This window comes from Pristiophorus japonicus, chromosome 3, assembly GCF_044704955.1.
Source record: "Pristiophorus japonicus isolate sPriJap1 chromosome 3, sPriJap1.hap1, whole genome shotgun sequence".
NCBI lineage: Eukaryota > Metazoa > Chordata > Chondrichthyes > Pristiophoridae > Pristiophorus > Pristiophorus japonicus.
This window is the reverse complement of record NC_091979.1, coordinates 263536011-263560113: the sequence shown is the minus strand read 5'-3', so window position 1 is coordinate 263560113 and position 24103 is coordinate 263536011. Positions and strand designations below refer to the sequence as shown.

General features: G+C 43.9%; 1 protein-coding gene across 1 annotated transcript in view; it reads left to right on the top strand.

The window, feature by feature from the left end:
- Nucleotides 1–17455, top strand: part of LOC139255730 (hyaluronan-binding protein 2-like) — a 44353-nt gene extending 26898 nt beyond the window's left edge. The window contains exons 8-11 of the mRNA XM_070873980.1: nt 9760–9902; nt 10008–10142; nt 10308–10450; nt 16829–17455. Coding sequence (XP_070730081.1) covers nt 9760–9902; nt 10008–10142; nt 10308–10450; nt 16829–16984 — 577 coding nt within the window. The 3' untranslated portion in view covers nt 16985–17455. The remainder of the gene's footprint in view (nt 1–9759; nt 9903–10007; nt 10143–10307; nt 10451–16828) is intronic.
- The last annotated feature ends 6648 nt before the right edge of the window (nt 17456–24103 follow it).

Here is a 24103-nt window from a genome sequence, read left to right as displayed (position 1 = left end):
TTGGCCTTTATTGCAAGGGGGATAGAGTATAAAAGCAGAGAAGTCCTACTACAACTGTACAGGGTATTGGTGAGGTCACACCTGGAGTACTGCGTACAGTTTTGGTCTCCGTATTTAAGGAAGGATATTCTTGCATTGGAGGCTGTTCAGAGAAGGTTCACTAGGTTGATTCCGGAGATGAGGGGGTTGACTTAGGAGGTTAGGTTGAATAGGTTGGGCCTATACTCATTGGAGTTCAGAAGAATGAGCGGTGATCTTATTGAAACTTATAAGATAATGAGGGGGCTCGACAAGGTGGATACAGAGAGGATATTTCCATTCATAGGGGAAACTAAAACTAGGGGACATAGTCTTAGAATAAAGGGCCGCCCATTTAAAACTGAGATGAGGAGAAATTTCTTCTCTCAGAGAGTTGTAAATCATTGGAATTCTCTGCCCCAGAGAGCTGTGGAGGCTGGGTCGTTGAATATATTTAAGGCAGAGATAGAGAGATTTTTGAGCGATAAGGGAGTAAAGGGTTATGGGGAGCGGGCAGGGAAGTGGAGCTGAGTTCATGATCAGATCAGCCATGATCTTATTGAATGGTGAAGCAGGCTCGATGGGCCAAATGGCCTACTCCTGCTCCTATTTCTTATGTTCTTATGTTCTTCCTCTTGGAATTGAGCATTACTTGGACAATGAACAGAGGCCATGCAGAGCTGGACAAGCTGCTGAAAGAGGGAAGAGGAGGAGGGCGAGAAGGGCTCTCAGCAGAAGGCCATATCTGACCTGGGTCTTTGGGGAGTAATTCCCTTATGAGGACTTCAGCGAGAACCAATGCATGTGACGACTTCGTTTCACTGAAGAGCTGGCGACTGGAATCTGCCAACTGCTGCAGCCACAACTGCAACCTCGAAGTATGATAAGGACTGCATTGCATGTGGCTGTCAAGGTGACTGTGACTCTAAACTTTTATGCTCCTTCCAGGCTGCCGCTGGAGATAAAGGCAACATCTCACAGTTTGCAGTGTGCTGTTGAATATGGGAGGTCAATGAGGCTCTCCTTACAAAGAGAGACAGTTCATCTCATTCCCTCTTGCCAGAGGCAACCAGGCAGAGCGAGCATGAAGGTTTGCTTGGATTGCAGGCTTCCCCATGGAGCTGGATACCATTGACTGCATGCACATTGCCTGACGTGCGCCTCATGTGAACTCTGCCATTTTCCTGTAGCGAAAGAGATTCCACTCCCTGGATGTACTGCTGGTGTGTGATCATAGGCAGCACATCATGCAGATGACTGCCCGGTATCCTGGCAGCAATCATTTTTGAGCAATAAGGGGATAAGGGGTTATGGGAAGCGGGCGGGGAAGTGGAGCTGAGTCCATGATCAGATCAGCCATGATCTTATTGAATGGCGGAGGAGGCTCAAGGGGCCAAATGGCCTACTCCTGCTCCTATTTCTTACGTTCTTATGTTCTTATTAATTTCAATAACTCAGTGAATCACTGACTTGAAAAGGGGCTAATTTTGGTACATCACAGTTGTTATAACATGTTTAAATATGTATATTTTAATAACTGTCAAACAGTACCGGAGTGATGGCAAGACTACCAGTTGCTGTCAATTTGTATAAGTCTGCATTGCTGGGATCTACTGCTCAGCAAGCTGGAGCCTGGAGTGGCATAAAAACAGTCAAGGGATCACTGGAACAGATAAAAAAAACAGAAAGCAGAGAGAAGGAATAGAAAGTAGGAAACATAGTAATATCTAAAATGCAAATGAAAATAAAGAACAAAATAGGAAGAAAATTAAAGAGCACTGAAAAAGAGACTCTGAGAAGTTGAAAAGAGAAAAACAAGATAAATACAGTTAAATAGTTTGGCTAAAACCACCTGCCTCCAGAGTTCATCACAGCCTTGATCCAGAGATGAATATCAGAAGACAGGTGTGAGTTCATGCACTCAACATCAAGACCACATTCAACCGAGTATGGCAACAAGGAGGCATAGCAAACCTGAGGTTAATGGGAATGAAAGGGAATACCATACAGCGACCTGATACAAAGGAAGATTATTGTGATTGTCGGAGACCAATCATCACGTCCTAGGATATCACTACAGGACTTCCTCACAGAAACAAACTCAGCCCAACCATCTTCAGTTGCTTCATCAATGACCTTCCCTCCGTAAAAAGGTTCGAAGTGCAGTTCTTCTGATGACTCCACAGTATTCAACGCCAGTCACTCTAATAAAGAAGGGTCACATGCCAGCCTACAGCAGCACCTAGATAACAACCAAGCCTGAGCTAAGAAGTGGCAGATAACGTTCACCCACATATGTGTTGGGCAATATTCATCTTAAACAAGAGAAAGCCCAGCCATCTCCACTTGACCTTCAATGGCACCACCTTCACTGAGTCCATCATTAACAATTTTAGGATCACCACTGACAGAAGCTTAACTGCACCAGCCATATTATCAACATAGCTACAAGAGGCTGGGGACTCTGTGACAAGTGGCTCATCTCCTGACTCCTTAATGCCAAACTACCATATACAAAGCTCAAGGGAGGAATGTGATGGAATACTCACCACTGGCCTGGATGAGTGCAGTTGTAACAACACTCAAGTGCTCAACACCATCCAAGGCAGAGCAATTCACTTGATTGGTGTCCCTGGCACCAGCTTCAATATCCACTACCCTCTATTCCAGTCACACCTGTGGTTGCAATATTTTAGATTTACAGGAAGAACTGCAGTAACTCACCAAGGTTACTTCAACAGCATCTCCCTCTCATTGTGATCTCGATAACACCAAGAACGACAAGAGTAGCAATGTCGTGAGCGCACCATCACATGCAAGTTCCCCTCCAAGTCACACACTATCCAGACATGGACATTTACTGCTCTTCATTCATCTTTCCATCCATTCCTTTTAATGCACTGCTTTGCACAGTTTAAAAACTGCTTCATACCCTGGAACTCCATACGTAACAGCATCATGGGAGCATCATCACCACAAGGAATGTAACGGTTCAAGAAGAAGACACCATCACCACCTTCTCAGGGACTTCTCCCAGCACACCGTCTTCTTGTGGCAGGATCAGATGCAGGACCTGGCCATCAATCCCCCAGCAACTGGAATTTAAAGGTCTAAACAAGATGCAATTCTGGTGAAATCATATTCCAGACCCATCGAGGGCAGACTTACAGCCTTTCCGAACCCCAGAATTTCGGAGATGTGGATTATAAATCAAATTTCTAGGCCTGAATTATAAGTGGGGTGATACTCTGTCCTCTCAGGAATCTCACACCTCTTTGCTCCAGTTTCAGGTAGGTTTCTGATTCTGGAATAAAAACAGAAAATGCTGAAAATACTCAGCAGGTCAGGCAGCATCTGTGGAGGGAGAAACAGAGTTAACGTTTCAGGACGATGACTTTTCACCAGAACTCATTCCTGATTCCGGATTCCAGCTGCATTGAAACAGTTGGATAAATTTTGTGACGTTAGGTGCTAGTAGTGGTCAGGGCCATTCAAATAGTGATGCCATGTGAAAAAAGCACGAGTGCACTGCTCCTGACTTTCCATCCATTCCTTTTAATGGATTGCTTCCCACAGTTTAAAATACTGCTTCTCACTGACATACAGGTATATAGTGTAAGTGCATTCAGGGAAAAAAAATAAGTAAAACCAGAGAGATTGAGTGAAAGAGATGGACAGAGGAAGATGTAGATGGAAAAGATAAGGGATGAATTTAATAAGGAATTTTTGGTTGGTACTGAGAGACAAATATTGGATCTTATTTTCCTATTTTCTTGATTAACAGGTTAAAAGTTCCATTTTGTGATTAATGGGCCACTAACAAAATTGTGGTAATGCATTTTTTCAAAATGTGTGCTTCCTGAGAATGCAATTTTTTTAATGGTAATGAAAAGTAGCAGCCAGTGACAAAATATCAGCAACTCTTCTCAAGCATCTTAACAAATGGCTCAACTGGAATACAAATCATAAAGTTCATTAAGCCAAGAAGTGTACAATTTATGTGGTAAAGAGATTAATATAAAAAAATAAGCCCAATTTTCCCAGAAGGAGCTGTATTCAAATCCATAGTTGCAGTCCTGCTTTTCGTGGTCAAGAATTACTTTGAGTGCAGTAAGCCACTGTTAAGTTATATGAGAGGCAGTCAAACCCTTGATATAACATAGAGTCATTATACCTGAGAATCTGCTGCACTCCTGAGCAACTTACCGCAAGAATGTGTCAAAAGGCCCACTGAACGTCCTGGCCCTTATCACTAGTTCCTCGACATGTGGGCTGGATTTTCCTCTCTCTGCTGGAAGTGTGGAGGAGCAAGACTTCTGGCCACCTATACAACAGTACCATAACCCCATTTCATTTTATTGGAACAGACCTGATATTTTATTCAGCATGGGTTTGGAGCGATATCCCTGCGCCTCACTGGCTTACTGCCACTGAGACAGTGTATAAAATGATGCGGCTGTTTAAACTTGATTAAAAACAGAGACAGCAGCAGGTATATTGAAGAATGTTGGAAGAAGGAACGGCCTCAGGGGTTTCCGAGCTTCCAGGCTATGCGGACGTCCTGTTGGCAGAAATAAGAACAGGAAGAGAATGTCCGCTAGGTAGACAGGACAGAAAAGCCATGGAACAGGGTATTACAGGCATCAAAGAGCAAAATGGCACAGGCAGGAAGTGTCTCCACCACCACTCCATGCATGATCATGTAGTGCTGGAAAAGGTTTAATGGCCATACAAAGTTGACCAAGGTAAGTGAAGGTGCGACTACCTATGCACATTCTACATAATGGTAGAAGCATAACTCACCTTCATACTCACCATGCCCCCATAGTGTACAGCTAGGCATCTCACGACCCCCGCACACATTCCTTTTCCATCATACCACTGTACTTCTCCAAGTCACTAAGACCAAGGATGGTAGTGTGAGGATCAAACGACAGGTTATTACTGTTAGCCTACACCTGAAAGCTTGACCATCTGCAATGGATGGAGGCAATTAGTAGAAATGTAATGTTATACCACCAGTGGACTTTTCTCACTCTGTATTTTCCTCGCAAAGGAAAGGGTTGCCCACAATTGTCGACAAAGAACAGTCACAATGGCTACACTGTGATTTCTAAGTGTACATGAGGAGGAAGCTCTTCAACTCTTCGGAAACATGCTGGAGGGACGGTGATCAGATAAGAAAGTAGACAGCGAGCTGCAGGAACAGGTTGATATTGGAAGGGATCATTTGCAGTTCAGCAAATAGTTAGTGTTCAGATGTTCAACATTATTGTAAGATTTTACACCTCTCAGTTACATTTTCAAAGTCACTTGTGAGAGTCCCCATTCCTAAAGTCTTCCCTTTTTAACCCTCCCAGGTGAAGCTCACTAAGATGCTGATGGTTGCATTGAAAAGCAGCCTGGCTCCTCTACTTCAGTAACTCATGCACCTGCCACATCAACTCCACCATTGCATCTTATTTAGTCAAGCACCAGCCCAGATAGCTCCACTTTTCTTTGCAAGCCACAATTAACATCTCAGGGTGACACACAGAGCATCAGTAAACAGGAGAAGCATTATTGGAGAAGTAATGAATGGGGTTGAATACAGCGGACAGCTGCACTGCTAACCTTTTGATGAAGCAGCTGAAGATAGTTGTGCTGAGATTGGATCCCAGAGGGTAGAGAAAGCAATGCCCTTGGCTGAGGGACCATGATATCAGATATTCAAAATAAAATGATACAGGAGCATCAAACCCATGTGCAGGTAGTAGAGATGGTCTTCATGAATGTGCTGCAAATGGTGAATGAGTTGGATTAGTCCACAACGCATGTGTGCAACACATTGATGGAAGTTTGCGAGACCATGCAGACCACTCTAAGCCTGCAGCAGTCCACAAGAGATCTGTGGTTAAAAGGCACCATGAGGAGAGTCTAAGGACAGTCATGGCAGCTACAATTGCTTCCATTGATGCCTTGCAAGACAACCTTGATAGCACAATTGCTCAGGGTTTCCAAGATGTAATTGGGACTATTCTATCTGTTTTTTCCCAGGAATGGTAACTCAAAATGCTGCTGCCTCTCATGTTAGTGGCACTGTGCTTTCTTTCTTCTGGCCACTTCTGATGCCAGTAGATGAGGAAGGTTTGTGCCAGGACCCATGCTATCTTTGCAAGTACAAAAAAGATGCAGATGGAAACCATTCCTTCTAGAGCTACAAATGCCAATAGGTGGCATAATTCTCCATGATATCAGGTCCTTGATTGGATTTGCAGTGTTTTCTCACTGTGTGAGAAATCAAAGTAAACTCCTTGGTTTGTATAATCTCTGGAGGTGGAATGTATGGGTATGATTTTGACAGTATCAACGATGCTGGACTCTTCTAACTTCCATCATCTCTTCATCCATATCCTCGTATAGTATTCTTCCTCAAAACATAGTAAAGAAGAATTCCTAAAGGGAAATCCACAACTTCCCAAAACTACCCACTAAAATGTGGTAAATAAACTTCACAGACTAAGATCTTATACCGGGCTTTATAAACTTTAGTCTGTTTCTGTCTTGAAATAAACTGCAGATTCCACACAATGCTTCAGCAACAGCCTCTACCATCTTTTCCCAACTGAGACACTATACTGCTCTTGAAAATGCCAACTATGTAATGGCGGGGGAATTAGGGATGGGGCAGCAGGAATATAATAGGATGCCCGCCTACCAGTATTTACATGCATCAGCCTTCCAAGTTTGGAGATCAGATACCATGAAGCTCTGAGTGCTGAAATTGTCCGAGAAGGGCGAATAATTGTAGAATCTTACCAAGCCTTCAAGACTTCAGATTGCCTCGACGACTCCTTAAACCCATAGTTCAGGTGTTGAACACTCACAGTATGAAGAAGAACCTCCTGCTACCAATCCTCAAGTTACCTTTTACTACTTTGAACCTGTGCCCCTTGTCCTGTTCCCACAGTTTAATTTAAAGTATTATTCCAGATTGATCTCATCATCATAGGCAGTCCCTCGGAATCGAGGAGGACTTGCTTCCACTCCCAAAGTGAGCTCTTTGATGGCTGAACAGTCCGATATGAGAGCCACAGACCCTGTTACAGGTGGGACAGACATTCATCGAGGGAAGGGGTGGGTGGGGCTGGTTTGCCGCGAGCTCCTTCCGCTGCCTGCGCTTGGCCTCTTCACGCTCTTTGCGTTGAGACTCGAAGAGCTCAATGCCCTCCCGGATGGACTTTCTCCACCTCAGGCAGTCTTCGGCCAGGGTCTCCCAGGTGCCAGTGGTGATGTCGCACTTTACCAGCGAGGCTTTGAGGGTGTCCTTATAATGTTTCCGCTGTCCTCCTTTGGCTCATTTACCACAAAGGAGCTCTGCAAAAAGCATTTACTTAGGGAGTCTCGTATCTGGCATGCGTACTATGTGACCTGCCCAGCGAAGCTGATCGAGTGTGGTCAGTGCTTCAATACTGGGGATCTTAGCCTGGTCGAGGACACTGATATTGGTGCGCCTGCCCTCCCAGGGGATTTGCAGGATCTTGCGGAGACATCGTTGGTGATATATCTCCAGCGACTTGAGGTGCCTTCTATACATCGTCCATGCCTCAGATCCATACAGGAGGGCAGGTATTACTACAGCCCTGTAGACCATGAGTTTGGTGGTAGATTTGAGGGCCTGGTCTTCAAACATTCTTTTCCTCAGACGGTTGAAGGCTGCGCTGGCGCACTGGAGGTGATGCTGAATCTCCACATCAATTTCTGCCTTTGTTGATAAGAGGCTCCCGAAATATGGGAAATGGTCCACGTTGTCCAGGGCCGCGCCGTGGATTTTGCTGATTGAAGGGCAGTGCTGTGCGGCGGTGACAGGCTGGTGGAGGACCTTTTCTTACTGATGTTAAGCGTAAGGCCCATGCTTTCATATGCCTCAGTGAATACATTGACTATATCCTGGAATTCAGCTTCTGAATGTGCACAGCCGCAGGTGTCGTCTGCATACTGCAGCTCAACGACAGAGGTTGGGGTGATCTTGGATCTGGCCTGGAGGTGGCGTAGGTTTAACAGATTGCTCTATCTCATAGGTGTTAGCAATTAGAACTTCCATCTCACAGCCAGAAGCATTTAGCAATTACCTTTTCCAGCTGTGAGTAAAACACTGGTGAGATAATTAGTTGCCTTCAAAATTCAGCGGGAACTTTAATTTGGAAAATTGAACCAGCATTAGTCTGAAGAAAGACGCTGAGGGTAATTTTCAGCTTACACTTGAGCAGTAAATGGTGGCGTGGATCACCCGCCCTTTATAGAACATGTCCGATTTTCATTTCAATTTTAATTTTAAAATTTTATTTAAACCTTTATTTTAGACATGAACATTTCAGTTATTGAGAAAAAAATTGGTAGTGAAAATGTTATCAGAAAGCCTTTTGTGTAACTTATGGGGAAAGGATAGTGTTACTGTGGTTCAATTCTTCTACCCCTTTCTGATGCCAGCACAGCACAATTTCAAAATCCCAATTATTTGTTCAATGATGATGAGTGTAGATCTGAGTACTTTGTTGTAACTGTTGTATGCAACTGGTCTAGGTTGCTGAAATGGGGTCATCAGCCATGGTTGCAAGAGGTATTCCTGGTCTCCAAGCTGCAATCCAGACACATTGTTCTATCTGAATAATGCAGTTAGTCTTATCTGACAGGGACATTTTGTGACAGAAGGTATGACAACTCCTACTTTCAAAGACCTATCACAATGGCATCTACAGGTGTAACAGATAATTACAGGAAATTGTGGACACTTTTATAAGAGCAGCTTGATGTGGCGGTTCAATGGAACCCCACATACCAAATGTAATACATTACAGATTATCAAAAAGAGAAGACTATGATCCATATCATAAATGGGACCTATAAGGGTAGGTGTCATCATGGATCACTCGCATTAACTTGTATATTGGTTATATGTCTCTCTGAGTACCTTGGTAACCTACAAATCACAAATGTTTCATTGGAATTATACATCCAAGTGAGGTCCACGTTACTGCATTGATTAATAAAGTATTTATCCAAGTTATCTGCTCACTTAGTGAGTTTAGTCGTGTAAAGAAGCATTTACAATGGGGTACAGTAGCATAGTGGTTATGTTACTCGACTAGTAATCCAGAGCCCTGGACTAGGGAGAGATCTGGGGATGTGATTTCAAATTCCACCATAGCAGCTGGGGAATTTAAATTCAGTAAATTAAATAAATCTGGAATAAAAAGCTAGTATCAGTAATGGTGACCATGAAACTACTGGATTGTCATAAAAATCCATCTAATGTATTTTAGGGCAGGAAATCCACTGTCCTTACCCGGTCTGACCTATATATGACTCCGGACCCACAGCAATGTGGTTGACTCTTAACAGCCCTCTGACATGGCCTAACAAGCCATTCCATTAAGGGCAATTAGGGATGGGCAATAAATGCTGGCCTTGCCAGTGACATCCACGTCCGGTGAGTGAATGGAAAAAAAAATGCTTTCCATGAAGATTTGAACCATTTATTTTTTTTGGTGGGGGCCGGCCTAAGTCTGAATCAGACATTATAATTCATGGGACTATTCATGACTAGGATGATTATAATGTTTAGGAAGGATTTAATATATCAGGCTAATTGTTAGTTTTTGACTGAAATATAAATTTTACATTATTGTCACTAATTTTAAAACCAGTTGCTAATCCTTTGTAGTTAGAAACATTCTTTATATTTTTTAAACCAATACATAGGGCACAGCCTAGAGATTTCCGCGTACAACTTGGTAAACAAGACCTTCAAAGACAGGAATCACATGAACAAAACTATGACGTTGAAAGTATTATTGTCCATGAAAATTATCACGAGAGCTCTGTGGGATTACACAATGATATTGGTAAGGGATCCGAGATACTTTAGCTTTTAAATGTCTAATTTATTGCCTTTATTAATCTTTTGGCATCATAGCAAATTCTAATGGAAATCAACATTTGCATTTCAGCTTTGGTGAAGATTAAACAAGCCAATGGTCACTGTGCCCAGGAAACTAAGTATGTAAAAACTGCATGTTTGCCAGAGGCTGATTTTCAGCCTGGCACTCAATGTCACATTTCAGGATGGGGCCAGACAGAGACAGGTACTCCATCCATTATTTTGGATAATTTTTATACATTTTTCTTAAACTTGTTAGAGAGCGGGAACAAGATGCACAGAGGACTGGGAGAGATAAATAGTTAGAATAAAGTTAGATTGGATATAGGCAAAATGTAATATAATTTTCTGTTTATTGATGATTGTACAGAGGCATCATCCAATCAGTTGTTGCATACAAATGTGAGACTGATATCTCATCAGCGCTGTAAGGACCCTCGCTCCTATGGAACCGCTATCGATGAAAGCATGTTTTGTGCAGGAAACCTAGATGGAAGTGTGGATTCATGTCAGGTTTGCAATAACTATTCTTTGGATTATGGAACTTGCTTCCACTACTTGATGATTTGTGACTTAGGTCAAAGTCAATGGACAGGCTAATAAGAACATAAGAACATAAGAAATAGGAGCAGGAGTAGGCCTTTTGGCCCCTCAAGCCTACTCCGCCATTCAATAAGATCATGGCTGATCTGATCATGGACTCAGCTCCACTTCCCTGCCTGCTCCCAATAACCCTTTACTCCCTTATTGCTCAAAGATCTGTCTATCTCCACCTTAAATATATTCAATGACCCAGCCTCCACAGCTCTCTGGGGCAGAGAATTCCATAGATTTACAAGCCTCTGAGAGAAGAAATTGCTCCTCATCTCAGGTTAACGTGTAGCTAGAGAAATGGTGCAGGAGGGAGGGCTTCAGATTCTTGGGGCATTGGGACAAGTTCCAGGGCAGGAGGATCTGTTCAAGATGGACGGATTGCACCCCAACAGAGCTGGGACCAATATCCTCGCAGGGAGGTTAACCAGTGCTGTAAGGGAGGATTTAAACTAATTTTGCAGGGGGATAAAATATTAGAGAGGGGAAACAAGATGCACAGAGGACTGGGAGAGATGAATAGTTAGAATAAAGTTAGAAAAATAGTTCCACTAGAATAAAGAATAGTTCAGAAATAGGAGGGATCAGAAAGGGGGCAACTACGAAGCAGTCTAAGATGGGTTTCAATGTATGTGCGGAATTGCACGTAGCGCGGTAAATAAGGCTGGTGAACTGCAGGAACATGACACCAGATGGGAATATGATATAGTTGGAAGAACAAAGACCTGGCTAAAAAAAGGTGATTATTGGGAACACAATGACCCCAATCTTTACTGCGGCAGGATTTTCAAGCGCAGTGGAGGAGCTCTGGTCCCCGAACGATGTGGCGTGGGTGTTTTTTTCCAGCCGGATCTCCGCGCAGAAGTCAGCCTGATTGACAGGCTTGGCTCCCTGACGGACAGGGAATGGTGCAGTAGAGGTCACAGCCCAGGAGCAGGTAGGTTTCCTGCTGCTGGAGTAGAAATGGCGAGTGGGGGCAGGTGGGGTGCGTTGATGTGGTGCAGCATGGCTTGGAGGGTCGATGGCGGACGCAGGGGAGGGTGATCACAGGGGGTCGGGCAGAGATGGGGGATTGGGGGAGTTGGATCGTGGTGGGAACTCAGTCACTACAGTGGGGTCTGATTGTGGGGGAGGAGGGCGGGTGGAATCAGTGATCGCAGGGGGGTGGGGGGTCCGTTCACAGGTGGATCGTTGATTGCGGGGGGGGCTCGGTGATCATGCATGGGGGATTACAATTGCGGGGAGAGAAGAACACATTTGTTTGTGGGGGGTGCCAGGAGGATGGACTCCTGCTCCTCCCTGCCCACAAGAAGTGCTGGAAAAGCACTTACCTATTACTCGCAGAAGTCCTCGTCTCTCTTTAAGTGCCAAGGGTCCCGAAGCCTGGGCAAACCAGCCAGCCAGGGTTAAACCTGGAAGAGAGATAAAAAATGAGCGACGCAGCCTCATTAAAACATTTAAATGAGCAACCCGTCTCCAAGAAGTGGGTTAATTGCCGATCCCCCATCCCACCTCCATTAAAACCGGAAGTGGGCAGGTTCAAGGCAGGTTGGGAGCAGGTTTGAGATTTTTAAAACTTTCGCATCCCATCCCACCCAAACCCACCTGTTCTTGGGCATTACAATTCTCCTCAGTTTTCCTGGCTACAAAGTATTCAGAAAAGATAGGGAAGGAAGATAAGGAGGGGGGAGAGATAGTATTGATCGAAGAAACTATTATAGCACTGGAAAGGGATGATGTAGTTGAGGGGTCAAAGGCAAATCTATTTGGTTAGAATTAAGGAAAAATAGAGGAGCTATTATGCTACTGGGTTTATACTATAGACCACCACTTAGTGGGAAGGAGATAGAGGAGCAAATTTGAAGGCAAATTACAGAAAGATGCAAAAACTATAGAGTTGTGATAATGGGGAACTTCAATTATCCTAATATAGACTGGGATAATAACAGTGTAAAGGGCAAAGAGGGGGAGAAATTCCCAAAATGTGTACAAGAGAACTTTTCTTGATCAGTGTGTTCGCAGCCCAACAAGGAAGGAAGAGGTGCTAGATCTACTTCTGGAGAATGAAGTGGGCCAAGTGGAGTATGTTTCAATGGCAGAGCATTAGGGAACAGTGATCATAATATCAGGCTTGGAATAGTTTTAGAAAAGGACAAGGAATAATCAAGAATAAAAATTCTTAACTGGAGGAGGGCTAATTGCAGTGAGTTAAAAAGGGATCTGCCCCAGGTGGATTGGAATCAAAAATTGGCAGCAAAACAGTAATTGAACAATGAGAGGCCTTCAAGGAAGAGATGGTTGGGGTACAGAGTAGACATATTCCCACAAGGGAAAAAAGAAGGGAATCCAAAGCTGGAGCTCCCTGGATGACTAAAGCTATAGAGAATAAAATGAAACAGAAAAAGGAGACATGTGACAAATGTAACATTGATAATACAGTAGGAAACCAAGCTGAATACAGAAAGTACAGAGGAGATCTAAAAAAATGGAATAAGAGGAGCAAAGAGAGATTATGAGAATAGATTAGGGCTGACATAAAAGGGACCTGAAAGGAAATACTCTTGTAGAGGCAGAGGTTGTGGCTGAGGAACCAAACGACTGCTTTGCATCTGTTTTCACTAGAGAAGAGGATGCTGCCAATGTAGCAGTAAAGGAGGAGGCAGTGGAAATATCGGATAGGATAAAAATAGACAAAGAGGAGGTACTTAAAATGTTGGCAGTACTCAAATAGAAAAGTCACCCGGTCCAGATGGGATGCATCCTAGATTACTGAGGGAAGTAAGGGTGGAAATTACAGAGGCTTTGGACACAATCTTCCAATCCTCTTTAGATATCATGGTAGTGCGAGAGGACTCGATGATTGCAAATGTTACACCCCTGTTCAAAAAAAAGGGGAGATGGATGAACCCGACAATTACAAGGTAGTCAGCATAATGTCAGTGATGGGGAACTTTTAGAGACAATGGGCCCAAGTTTCCACATGATTTGTGCCTGATTTTTAGGAGCAACTGGTGGAGAACGGACTATCTTAGAAATTGCAATTCTCTACATTTTTTTTTCTGCAGTTCTGGTCAGGTAGAACAGTTCCACTTTGGAACAGAATTTTTTCTTCAAAAGGAGGCGTGTCCGGCCACTGACGCCTGATTTCAAAGTTTCCACAGTGAAAACGTACTCCAAACTAACTTAGAATGGAGCAAGTGAAGATTTTTGTAGAACTGAAAAAACCTGTTCTACACATTAAAAAATCAGGGGCAGGTTACAAATTAGGCGTCGGGAATGAGGAGGGGGGGGGGGGAGTCATTAAATTCTACAATAAATCCTTAGTTATACTTATAGAAATATTATACAAATAAATCCAACCTGAATAAAAATTTATAAGCAAAGAAAAGATTAAATAAACCATGTTCCTACCTGTGTGAAAGTTCTTCACGCAGGCCTTTAGGAAGTGGTTTGCCGTCGGGACCGAAGGCTGAACGGGCCGGGCCAAGATTTCGGGCAGGGCCTGTCCCCAGCACCAGAGGTAGGTGGCGTTGGGTCGGGTCGGGGAGAGAGGTTCGGTTCGGGTCGGCGGGGGGGAGGGGGAGGGAGGAAGAGAGGGAGAGAGAGGGAGGGAGGTCAGGTCGGGGAGGGGAGGCGGGGGGAGGTCAGGTCGGATCCAGTCCGGGGGCGGGGGCGGGAGTAGAGTCTGGTCGAGTCGGGTGGGAGCGGCAGACGCAGACGGGTCGGGTCGGGTCCGGGGGTTGGGGGGGGGAGCAGGAGCGGCAGCGACAGGCGGGTCGGGTCCGGTCCGGGGGGGGGGGGGGCGCGGGGGGGAAAGGAGGAGCGGGAGTCGGGAGGAAGCAGGAGCTGGCTGTGGGAGGAGCCTTATTCACGCAGCCCCAGTGAGGCCATTCGGCCAGGGCTAGGGGCTGCGTGCTTCGGGCCTCTCCCACATAGTTTCGAGCGCCTGGAGCTACTGCACTTGCGTGCCCACTGCAGCGCGCATGTGCAGAGGTCCGGCACTGTTTTCAGTGCAGGGACCTGGCTCCGCCCCCCCTACAGCTCCTGCTGCGCCGCGCCGAGGGCCAGAGGACCTGCAGGGAGGTGGAGAATACAGAGGGTTTTTTTAGGCGCACTTTGTGGCGCGAAAAACGGGCGTCCAGTTCGGGACTGCACTGTTCTAGGCGTGGCTCGAAACTTGGGCCTAATAATCTGGGACAAAATTAATTAGCACTTGAAAAATTGTGGGCTAATAATTGAAAATCAGCACAGATTTGTGAGATGATAAAGTAACGGAGAGGGTGATGTGCGTAGTGCGGTTGTTATGCATATGAACTTTCAAAAAGTGTTTGATAAAGTACCACATAATAGACGTGTTAACAAAATTAAAGCCCATATAGCAGTGAAGTCCAAAATTAAAGCCCATGTGGATAGGAATTTGGCTAAAGAACAGAAAACAAGAGTAGTGGTTAACTGTTGTTTTCCAGACTATGGGAAGTATACAACGATGTTCCCCAGGGCTCAGTATTGGGACCACATCTCTTTTTGATATATATTAATGACCTGAAGGCTGAAATTGTCCCTTTACATTGGGCCTCTGACCGGCAGGAAGCGGCGGCACGGAATGACCACCGACTCTCCGTGGAGGGGCCGCCATTTTAGAAATTACCCTTCCTCAGGAGCGGAGGGACCACTCCGCTCGTTTTCCCACCGCAACGTGCAAACGCCAACCATTACCAGCTGGTGGAGACCTCTTTGCGAAATTGCCTTACTGAAATTGCCCTTACCCGAAATTACCCTGCGGGAGCGGCCCCACCACCGGCCGGTGGCCCCCGGCAGATTTTGCTGTTGGTGCCGTCTCTGTGGAATGGCGGCACGGCCGCCCTTAAAGGGGAGGGCGCACTGCCACAGCCGCCATGTTATGTTTTTTTTGTTGGCCCGACACTTATTCCCTCGGGTTCGACCAGGCCGCCAACAGGCAGCCTGTTACCCCCTCTTGGGTGCCAAGTCGCTGGCATGGCCGCGACCCTCCCTGGTGGCCCAATGGGTGCCACTGAAGTGGCTTCAGAGTTTGCAGCAGCTCTCCCCTTTAACTGAAGGGGAGAGATGTTGGTGTCGCGTTGATGACTGGTTGGGATGGCAGACCCACTGCGAGGACACTTCCGCCCCGCATCCGTCCGGAACACCGCACCACGGGGAAAAAAAACAAAGTGCTGAATTTCTCCGGTATCTCCGCCCCATGGACTGTGGCGGAGACAACTTTTTAAAAACGGTAGGTGCGTCCCGTTTCAGGCAGAGGCCAATTTCTACCCCCTGGACTTGGGTATACAGGGTACAATTTCAAAGTTTGCTGATGACACAAAACTCAGAAATGTAGTAAACACTGAGGAGGACAGTAACAGGCTTCAGGAGGACACAGGCAGACTAGTGAAATGGGCAGACACATGGCAGATGAAATTTAACTCAGAGAAGTGTAAAGTGATACATTTTGGTAGGAAGAATGAGGCGAGGCAATATAAACTAAATGGTACAATTTTAAAGGGGATGCAGGAACAGAGAGACCTGGAGGTCTTTGAAGGTGGCAGAACAAGCTGCAAAGGCTGCTCAAAGCTTTTGTGATGCTTGGCTTTATTAATAGAGGCATAGATTACAAAAGCCCAGAAATCATGCTAAACCTTTATACAATACTGGTTAGGCCTCAGCTGCAGTATTGTGTTCAGTTCTGGGCACCACACTTTAGGAAGGATGTCAAGGCCTTAGAGAGGGTACAGAAGAGATTTACTAGAATGGTATCAGGTATGAGGGATATCAGTTATGTGGAGAGACTGTAGAAGCTGGGATTGTTCTCCTTGGAGCAGAGAAGGTTAAAGGGAGATTTGCTGGAGGTTTTCAAAATCATGAAGGGTTTTGATAGAGTAAATAAGGAGAATTTGTTTCTAGTGGCAGAAGAACCAGTAACCAGAGGACACAGATTTAAGGTGAATAGCAAAAGGAGCAGACCCGACATGAGGAAAACATTTTTATGCTGCAAGTTGTTTTGATCTGGGTTGCACTATTTGAAAGGAGATGGAAGCAGATTCAATAAGGGAATTGGGTAAATACTTGAAGGGAAAAATATTACAGGCCTACCAGGAAAAAGCAGGGAGTTGGACGAATAGCTCTACCAAAAGGCACAATGGGCTGTATCATTCTATGATTCTATGTGAACAAGCATTACTCAGTGGAAGGGTACACGAAAGAAATGTCCCAATTGCAACCTTTTCACAGCCAAAGGTTTGAATGAAATATGTTCTAAAATTGCATCTTTTGTTTTACATTCAGGGTGATTCTGGAGGACCACTGACTTGTGTGAAAGAGGGACGTTACCAGATCTATGGAGTAGTGAGCTGGGGTGATCGTTGCGGACTGAAGAATAAACCTGGTGTTTATGTCCGTGTCACTACATTCCTTAAATGGATTAAAACACGAGCCACTTAAGTGCAGCGTTTTAACATATGGGATTGTTGTGGAATATAAAAAGGATGCTTGACATTAATATTTAACATATCCATTATTTCTAGAAAACCACATTAAGGATTTTCAAATATATCATTACCTCAACTTTAATGACACTTACACCATCTTAATATCAATTCTGATTTTGATTTTGATTATCATTCATTTTTTATTCCTGTAATATCATTCTTCAATGAGAAGTATAACTGTGTCGCGTACTTACTGATTGCATTTGTAACGTGCCTTTGGTTTTGAACTTCCATGATAATAATTCTGGTCCACAACCCTCACCAAGCTGAATGCCATTCCTGTTGCTTCATATTTTAATCAACAAATCAGAACTACAGACTTTCTTACATACAATAATGTCTTTGTAACCTGTGTACGTGGTAATGTACAATTTGAGTATATATAATTGATTAAATACAATTATCTGTTTTGTTGATCCTCAAATGGCTACTTTTAAAATTATTTCAAAGATGAGTTAGTTAACAACTATGATTATCATAGATGATAGTTAGTAAATCAGATATAAGTCTGGGAACATTAACTTCTTGGTTCAAAATTTAGCTTTTAGGTTAGGTTAGTTAGTTTAAAAATATATATTTATAATTCCCTAAGCCATAACACATTCTGTGATGCACATGGTCAGTAGATTTGGTAAGTACACCATTTATAAACATTTATATGATCCAAAATGTTAAAGTACTGAAAGGTATGAACAATGTGGATGCAAGCTGGTTATTTAATTTATAGTGCAATAGCATAACTGGGGGTAATTCTGATTTTGGGTGACAGCGTAAATCGGGCGATATCGATACAGCCTCTCTCTCTCTTAGGCATTCCCTCGGTGTCAAGGATGATTTGCTTCCACACTAATATGAGTTATCAGGTGATTGATGAGACCAATGCAGGGTCTACAGTCTCTGTCCTGACTTTCCAGACCTTTTTAAAGGGTGGAAGATGCCTGTGCGTGAATTCCTCCGCGATTCAGCCTACTGTTATACATCTCTCTCAATTTTCAGTTGCATTGAAGTCAGTGGCAGAATTGGCCTATGTGGGTAGGCAGAGAGGTTAGACCCAAAACGCCAGACATGACCTTTGTGCCACCGCTGGTCAACATCTGCGTTTGTCACTGCTGGCACCCTGGCATTTATAGAACTCGCCCCATTTTCTATTGATATCAATATACTGAAAGTCAGGTGGAGTCTAAAAATGGCAAGTGATCCACTCTCGAGGTGATGAAGGTGAAAATCTACCTCTGAGTCTTCAAGAACTTTGATTATTTATGGTGCAACCCGATAAAGGATGTGAAATGGAGGTCCAGAAGTTTTTGTTCAAAGTTCACCACAGTCTGTAGAAGAAGGAATCAAATTGTTGGTTTAATCAGTGACAAGTGAACATTGTATAAAACTAAAGTAGGATAGGCAAATGCCAGTCAGCACTGTTGCAACACCGCTTTATACTCATACCAACATTTTCATTATAAGTAGAAAAAGAGAGAAAATATACTTGTTTACGGAAATTTAGCCCAAGAGTTGAGTTGTAAAATCAGTATTATGTCCGAAAAGATATATAAGGAGTTAATTTTATCTTTTTCCCAGTTGTTCTGGCAACACAGTTTCTGTCAACTATGTGGAAATGAAGCAAAGTAAAGAGATTCATTTCTTTTAGTGCAAGCAAAGTGTTTTCTCAGAAATATATCCAGAGAACGTGGTAATTGTGATCTCCAGATAGCCTTTAACAACTTTTGTTATTGTAGGAAAGGTATAAAAGTAGATACTCGGATCCATAGTTGGCTATACCATCTGATGTTACTTCTGAAATGACAGCCTGAAGACAAATCGTGCTACACCTGATCTACCTCTCCTTTTGAAACCTTGGAGAAGGAGACTAAACCAGACCCAATGCATTGAAACGTGATTGTTTGGAAGAGAATACAGACTCGTAGCGGTAACAGCCACACAACTTGGTTTGAATTACAAAGAGACAGAAATGATTTTTGAATTTGTGCCATACCATATCAATCATTCATTGCTGCTAGAATAGGCCAGAACTACATTGACCATTAAATTATAGCATTTAATTTAAAGAGATTGTATGCTTTTGTGTTATGACTTACAGTGTTAATAGTGATAGTTGTATGCTTTGCTCTGACTACAGAGCCTAGATTCTGTCATTTTATGTTACATTAAATTGACCATATCTAAATCTGTGCCACTGTAATTCTGAAGGTTGGGTTTTATTGTTACGCTTATGATGATCAGGTTGATAACTGTGCTATAAAATGTTGCCATTGTAGCTGAATAAAGTAGCTTGTTAGTAATATAAAAGGTGCCATGTCAAGTTGTTAATTGACTTAAATGTGAGCTACAAGTTCATTCGGAATCAGCATCTCCGCTGCAATAACTGCTGGTTGTGATTTGTTTGAGTGGTTTTTATGATGCTTTAATTTCTGCACAACCACAGACTACATGATACAGTAAAAGTGAATTAATTTCATTTGCTTGTACAAAAATAACGATGTTTCATTTTAATGTATTTGCCAATGTGTTTACCTCATATGGTATGCATTTCTTTGAGTTGCTCCTGCTTGGTCCAGTATAATGTCCAGCTTTGGGCACCTTACATTAGGGAAGTTATCAAGGCCAGGGAGATCGTGCTGAAGATAATATCTGGGATGAAAACTTTAGTTATGAAGAGAGGTTAGAGAAACTGTGGCTCTTTTCATTAGAACAAACAAGGTTGAAAGGAAATCTAATAGCGATGTTCAAAGTTTTGTGAGGTTTTGATGAAGTAAATCAGGAAAATGATTTCCATTGGTAGGTCAGTCAATAACTAGAGGACATAAATTTAGGATAATCATCAAAAGAATGAAGAGAGAGGTTAGGAGATTTCTTTTTACGCAAAGAGCTATTCGGACATGGAATGCTCAATCGGAAACAGTGTTGGAAACAGAATCCATAATAGCTTTTAAAAGGGAAGCGAATAAATATTTGAAAAAGAAAACATTTAAAACAGAAAGAGCAGGGAAATAGGACGAAATGCATAGCCCGTGAGAGGGCTAGCAGACACAACAGGCCAAATGCCCTCCATCTGTGCAATATCATTTATATGGGGCCGATTTTCATCCATTTTTGGGTGGGAACAAGGTGGTAATACAGGAAAGCTAGCGCTCAAAACTTACTACCCCATTCCTGCTGATGTCTGCCATTATGGCTGGAGTTTATAAATGGGCGGCCCAAATGCCCACCAAAAAAAGGCGACACCTCACTAACCCATGCAACTCAAGTTCCTATGATGTCAATATTACCCATGTATCAATGGGCAAAGAGCAACGTTCCCTCTAAGCTGCGGGCCACCCATACCCTGCCCAATGGTAATGCATTGAGTGGCCTAACCAATGGTCCTTAAAGGGACCACTGCAGACTGCTTAAAATGAGGTAAGTTAAACTTTTTAAATGATCCTTTTGAGTGCTACATTGTCATTGCATACACTATTACATGCTTGTGAGCAACCACTGTGTATAGACAGATGGTTATAACATCTTGTGCAAATCATACAATATTTTAATAATATTGTACATACCACAGGTTCTGCCCTATCCTTCAGGAGTCCACACCTTCCAAGCTCACCCTCCCCAATAGATTTCTCACAAGGATTGAGTTGTTCCATCAGATTTACCACTTGCTCTGTGTTGTGACTTCTAATTATATACAAGTTAGCCTTCAAGCATTAGATATTTAGACAGAGTGATTTGGCCCATAGAGATTCCTTCATGCAGTCCCATCATAGCATCCATAATGTAATTTGCGTAATGAACTTCTATGACCTTGTTTGCTACTGCTGTGGAAACCTGGATCCATCTCGTTTCAAATGAAAAATGTCTTTGTCAGTTCTTCTTGTAGCAGGAGTATCAAGCTCCCACAAACAGCAAGGACAAGATAATGACCAGATAATCTCTTTTGGTGATGTTGGGTGAGTGATGAATATTGGCCGGGAGATTGAGGAAAACTCCTCCTGCTCTTCTTCGAAATAGTGCCACAGAATCTTTTACGTCCACCTGGGGTTTTGGTTTAATGTCTCAACCAAAAGATGGAGCCTCCAAAAGTGCAGCAGCATTCCCTCAGTACTACACTGGAGAGTCAGACTAGATTTGTGCTCAAGAATCTGGAGTGGGACTCAAACCCACAACCTTCTGACTCAGAGGCGGAGAGATGATATATGGAATTCAACCCTGGGAGTGCGTGGCTGCACACCACTTGGACCCGGGGCCTCGGATTGGCTAAAGCCCGAGAATGTGTCTTCCTGGTCAGAGCTACTGGCCGCAGCTAAAAGAAGCGTCAATTGCATCAGCCCCCCAACCCCCCGGAATAGCTTTCTGAGTTTCCTCCTCCCATGGAGGTTCCTTATCCTCAGTATCCTCGTGGTCCCCTTCCTCCACCCCCACATGATGGGCTGAGGTGGAGGCTTCCATTGGCGGATTTGGCGCCTCCTCATCTAGAAATAGGAAACAACAGATGAGTGGTTAGCAACGGGGGAGGGGACAGGGTGACATGAGGAGGGTCACATAACACAGGCTCATTTGAAGGATCGGCGCTATTGCATTATATGTAACCCACAGACACTGCATCACATTGCCCCAACCCTATCCCACAGACACCGCATGACATTGTCCCAACCCTAACCCAAAGACACTACATTACATTTCCCCAATCCTAGTCCACAAACACTGCATCACATTGCCCCAACCCTAGTCCACAGACACTACAGTACATTGCCCCAACGCCGCCCAGGGATTTTGCAGGACTTACCCTCAGTTTTGAACAAGGGGTCAGCACCCCCCACAGGTAGTTGACCTCCCTGAGGCACCAATCTGAGCTGTCACTCGCTCCTCCAGGTCCGTTAACGGCAGTGTCTGGGGTGGACCGTCGCCTGTGCGCCGCTGCTCCCGGCGGTTATGAGACAATTGGAATGGTTACCAGAGTGCCCTTCTGCTCTTGTGGCACACACAAATAGGCATCAAAGCACTTATACCATACTGTGTGCATTTAATACAGTCCTCTGTTTAATGTCCCTGGAAGTTGCACGTGGTTCATGAGGAAGACATCGAAGTGCAAAAATACCATTTAAGATGTCAAAATGCAGTCTTACTAATGTGTAATGATCATTCATGGCAAATAAGGTGTAACACTAAGCCTACCTATACCAACATGTGTCAGATTTACAATTTAAGTAATGAAGGAGTGCATGAAAAAGATATTACTTACTCTCACGATCCTGCAATGGCCATTGAACTTTTTCCTACATTGGTGATGATCCCTCTTGGTATTATCGACTGAGGTAACCTCCTCAGCCACGCTGGTCCACAATCGCCTTCGCACAGCTGGGAGAGGTTTACCAGCACCCCTCCTATTAAATTCCTCCCATCTGGTTTGCACAGTTGCAATCAGGGCCTCATTTGCTTTTGAGCTCTCTACCTGCTGGAGCCCCTGTCCATGGTGGCTGCTTGGTCTGTCAAAAATATATGCTTCAGCCCTGGATGTACTGCACATGTGCGGGCACACCCTGACAGCTGACCAGAATCGCGGGAAGAAGAAAAAAATCGGAGAAAAAAAATTTGCGCATGCAAAGGAGGTCCATTTTTTCCCGCAAATTTCGGCTCCGATACACAAATTTTATCATGCAAGGCCGGATTTAGTGCTATCGCTGTCGTGGTCACCGTTAGATTAATTTTGCGACACCCAGCGATAACGCTACCCCGGCGCTAAAAAAAATAACTCCATGATTATCGCCCCAAAAACGGGCGAAATCGCTAATACCCAAATTTCTAGCCTCTTGTCTCTAAAATCATAAATGCAGACACGCTTGATCAATATTTGATACACTAGTCAGGCTGCTTATGGGAAAACAGGCCAGAGCAACCGATCCAGTAATTAAGCAGATGGAGGGGCGAGGTGATACTTGCCTGCTGTATCTACTTGGAATGTAGGGGTAAAGATTTTGCTGCACTTCTAGCACACATCAGGAGCAGTCAAAGTATAATTTTTATGCCATAATTTTAAAAAGTGTTTTCTTGCCTGTTGTGAATAATCTGAGGTTTCATCCAAGAAACTTGCATAGTAAGAAAAAGTCTCTTTGAGAGGGATTTTCTCCTTTGATGGGTGTTTGGGTTAAGAAGAACATAAGAACATAAGAAATAGGAGCAGGAGTAGGCCATATGGCCCCTCGAGCCTGCTCCGCCATTCAATAAAATCATGGCTGATCATCAACCTCAACTCCACATTCCCGCCTGATCACCATATCCCTTGATTCCCCTAGACTCTGGAGTGGGACTCAAAGGCTGTCATGGTGGGCTTTGCAGCAGGGCGCTCTCTCTGCAACTGACACTGGTGAATTTCACGTGGTCAGTCTCATTAACATATTGCAGGCAGGTTTCTCGTGATATTCCCACATGCAATGAGGAGCCCACCATAGATGGGGATCCAATATGGGTGCTTCAGGCCTGAAACGGCTGCTGCAGGACCAACAATATTGCCAGAGGGGGGTCATTTAAAATAAAATTACAGTTCGTGGGGCCCAGAGTGATTCAATTGCCCCACGATCATCTCCACTCCCGCAGGGATTTAAATTTTATAACATTAATAACACTGGCCACCTGTAACGTGCTGACATTACTTGCGTTCACTGTTGCTATGGCAGTAATGATGGGAAATGTGGCATATGACATCATTACCACCTACTTTGAATGTGCTTGCCCATACTTGGGTGGGTAACATGCATGTGAGAGAAATGGCAGAACAGATTTCCAGCCGATTACCTCCCACCCATGTCTGCCTCATTGATACCACTAAAATGATGTAATTGCTATGGAAGAACTTGTCCATGGTCTGAAGTGCAAGAATTTCTCTGGAGCAGGTATGTCTGAACTGCAACCTTAGTTTCTTTAGTTTGCTTGTTTGAATCACATGTTTATGTCACTGCAGCAAGATAGAACTCCATGGAATATGAAGGCCCCATGTTATATATTTCCAGATTAGAGTTATAAGATCCCTGAGAAAAAAACTCCATAAACATTCTGAAATCCTTTGTTATTTTGC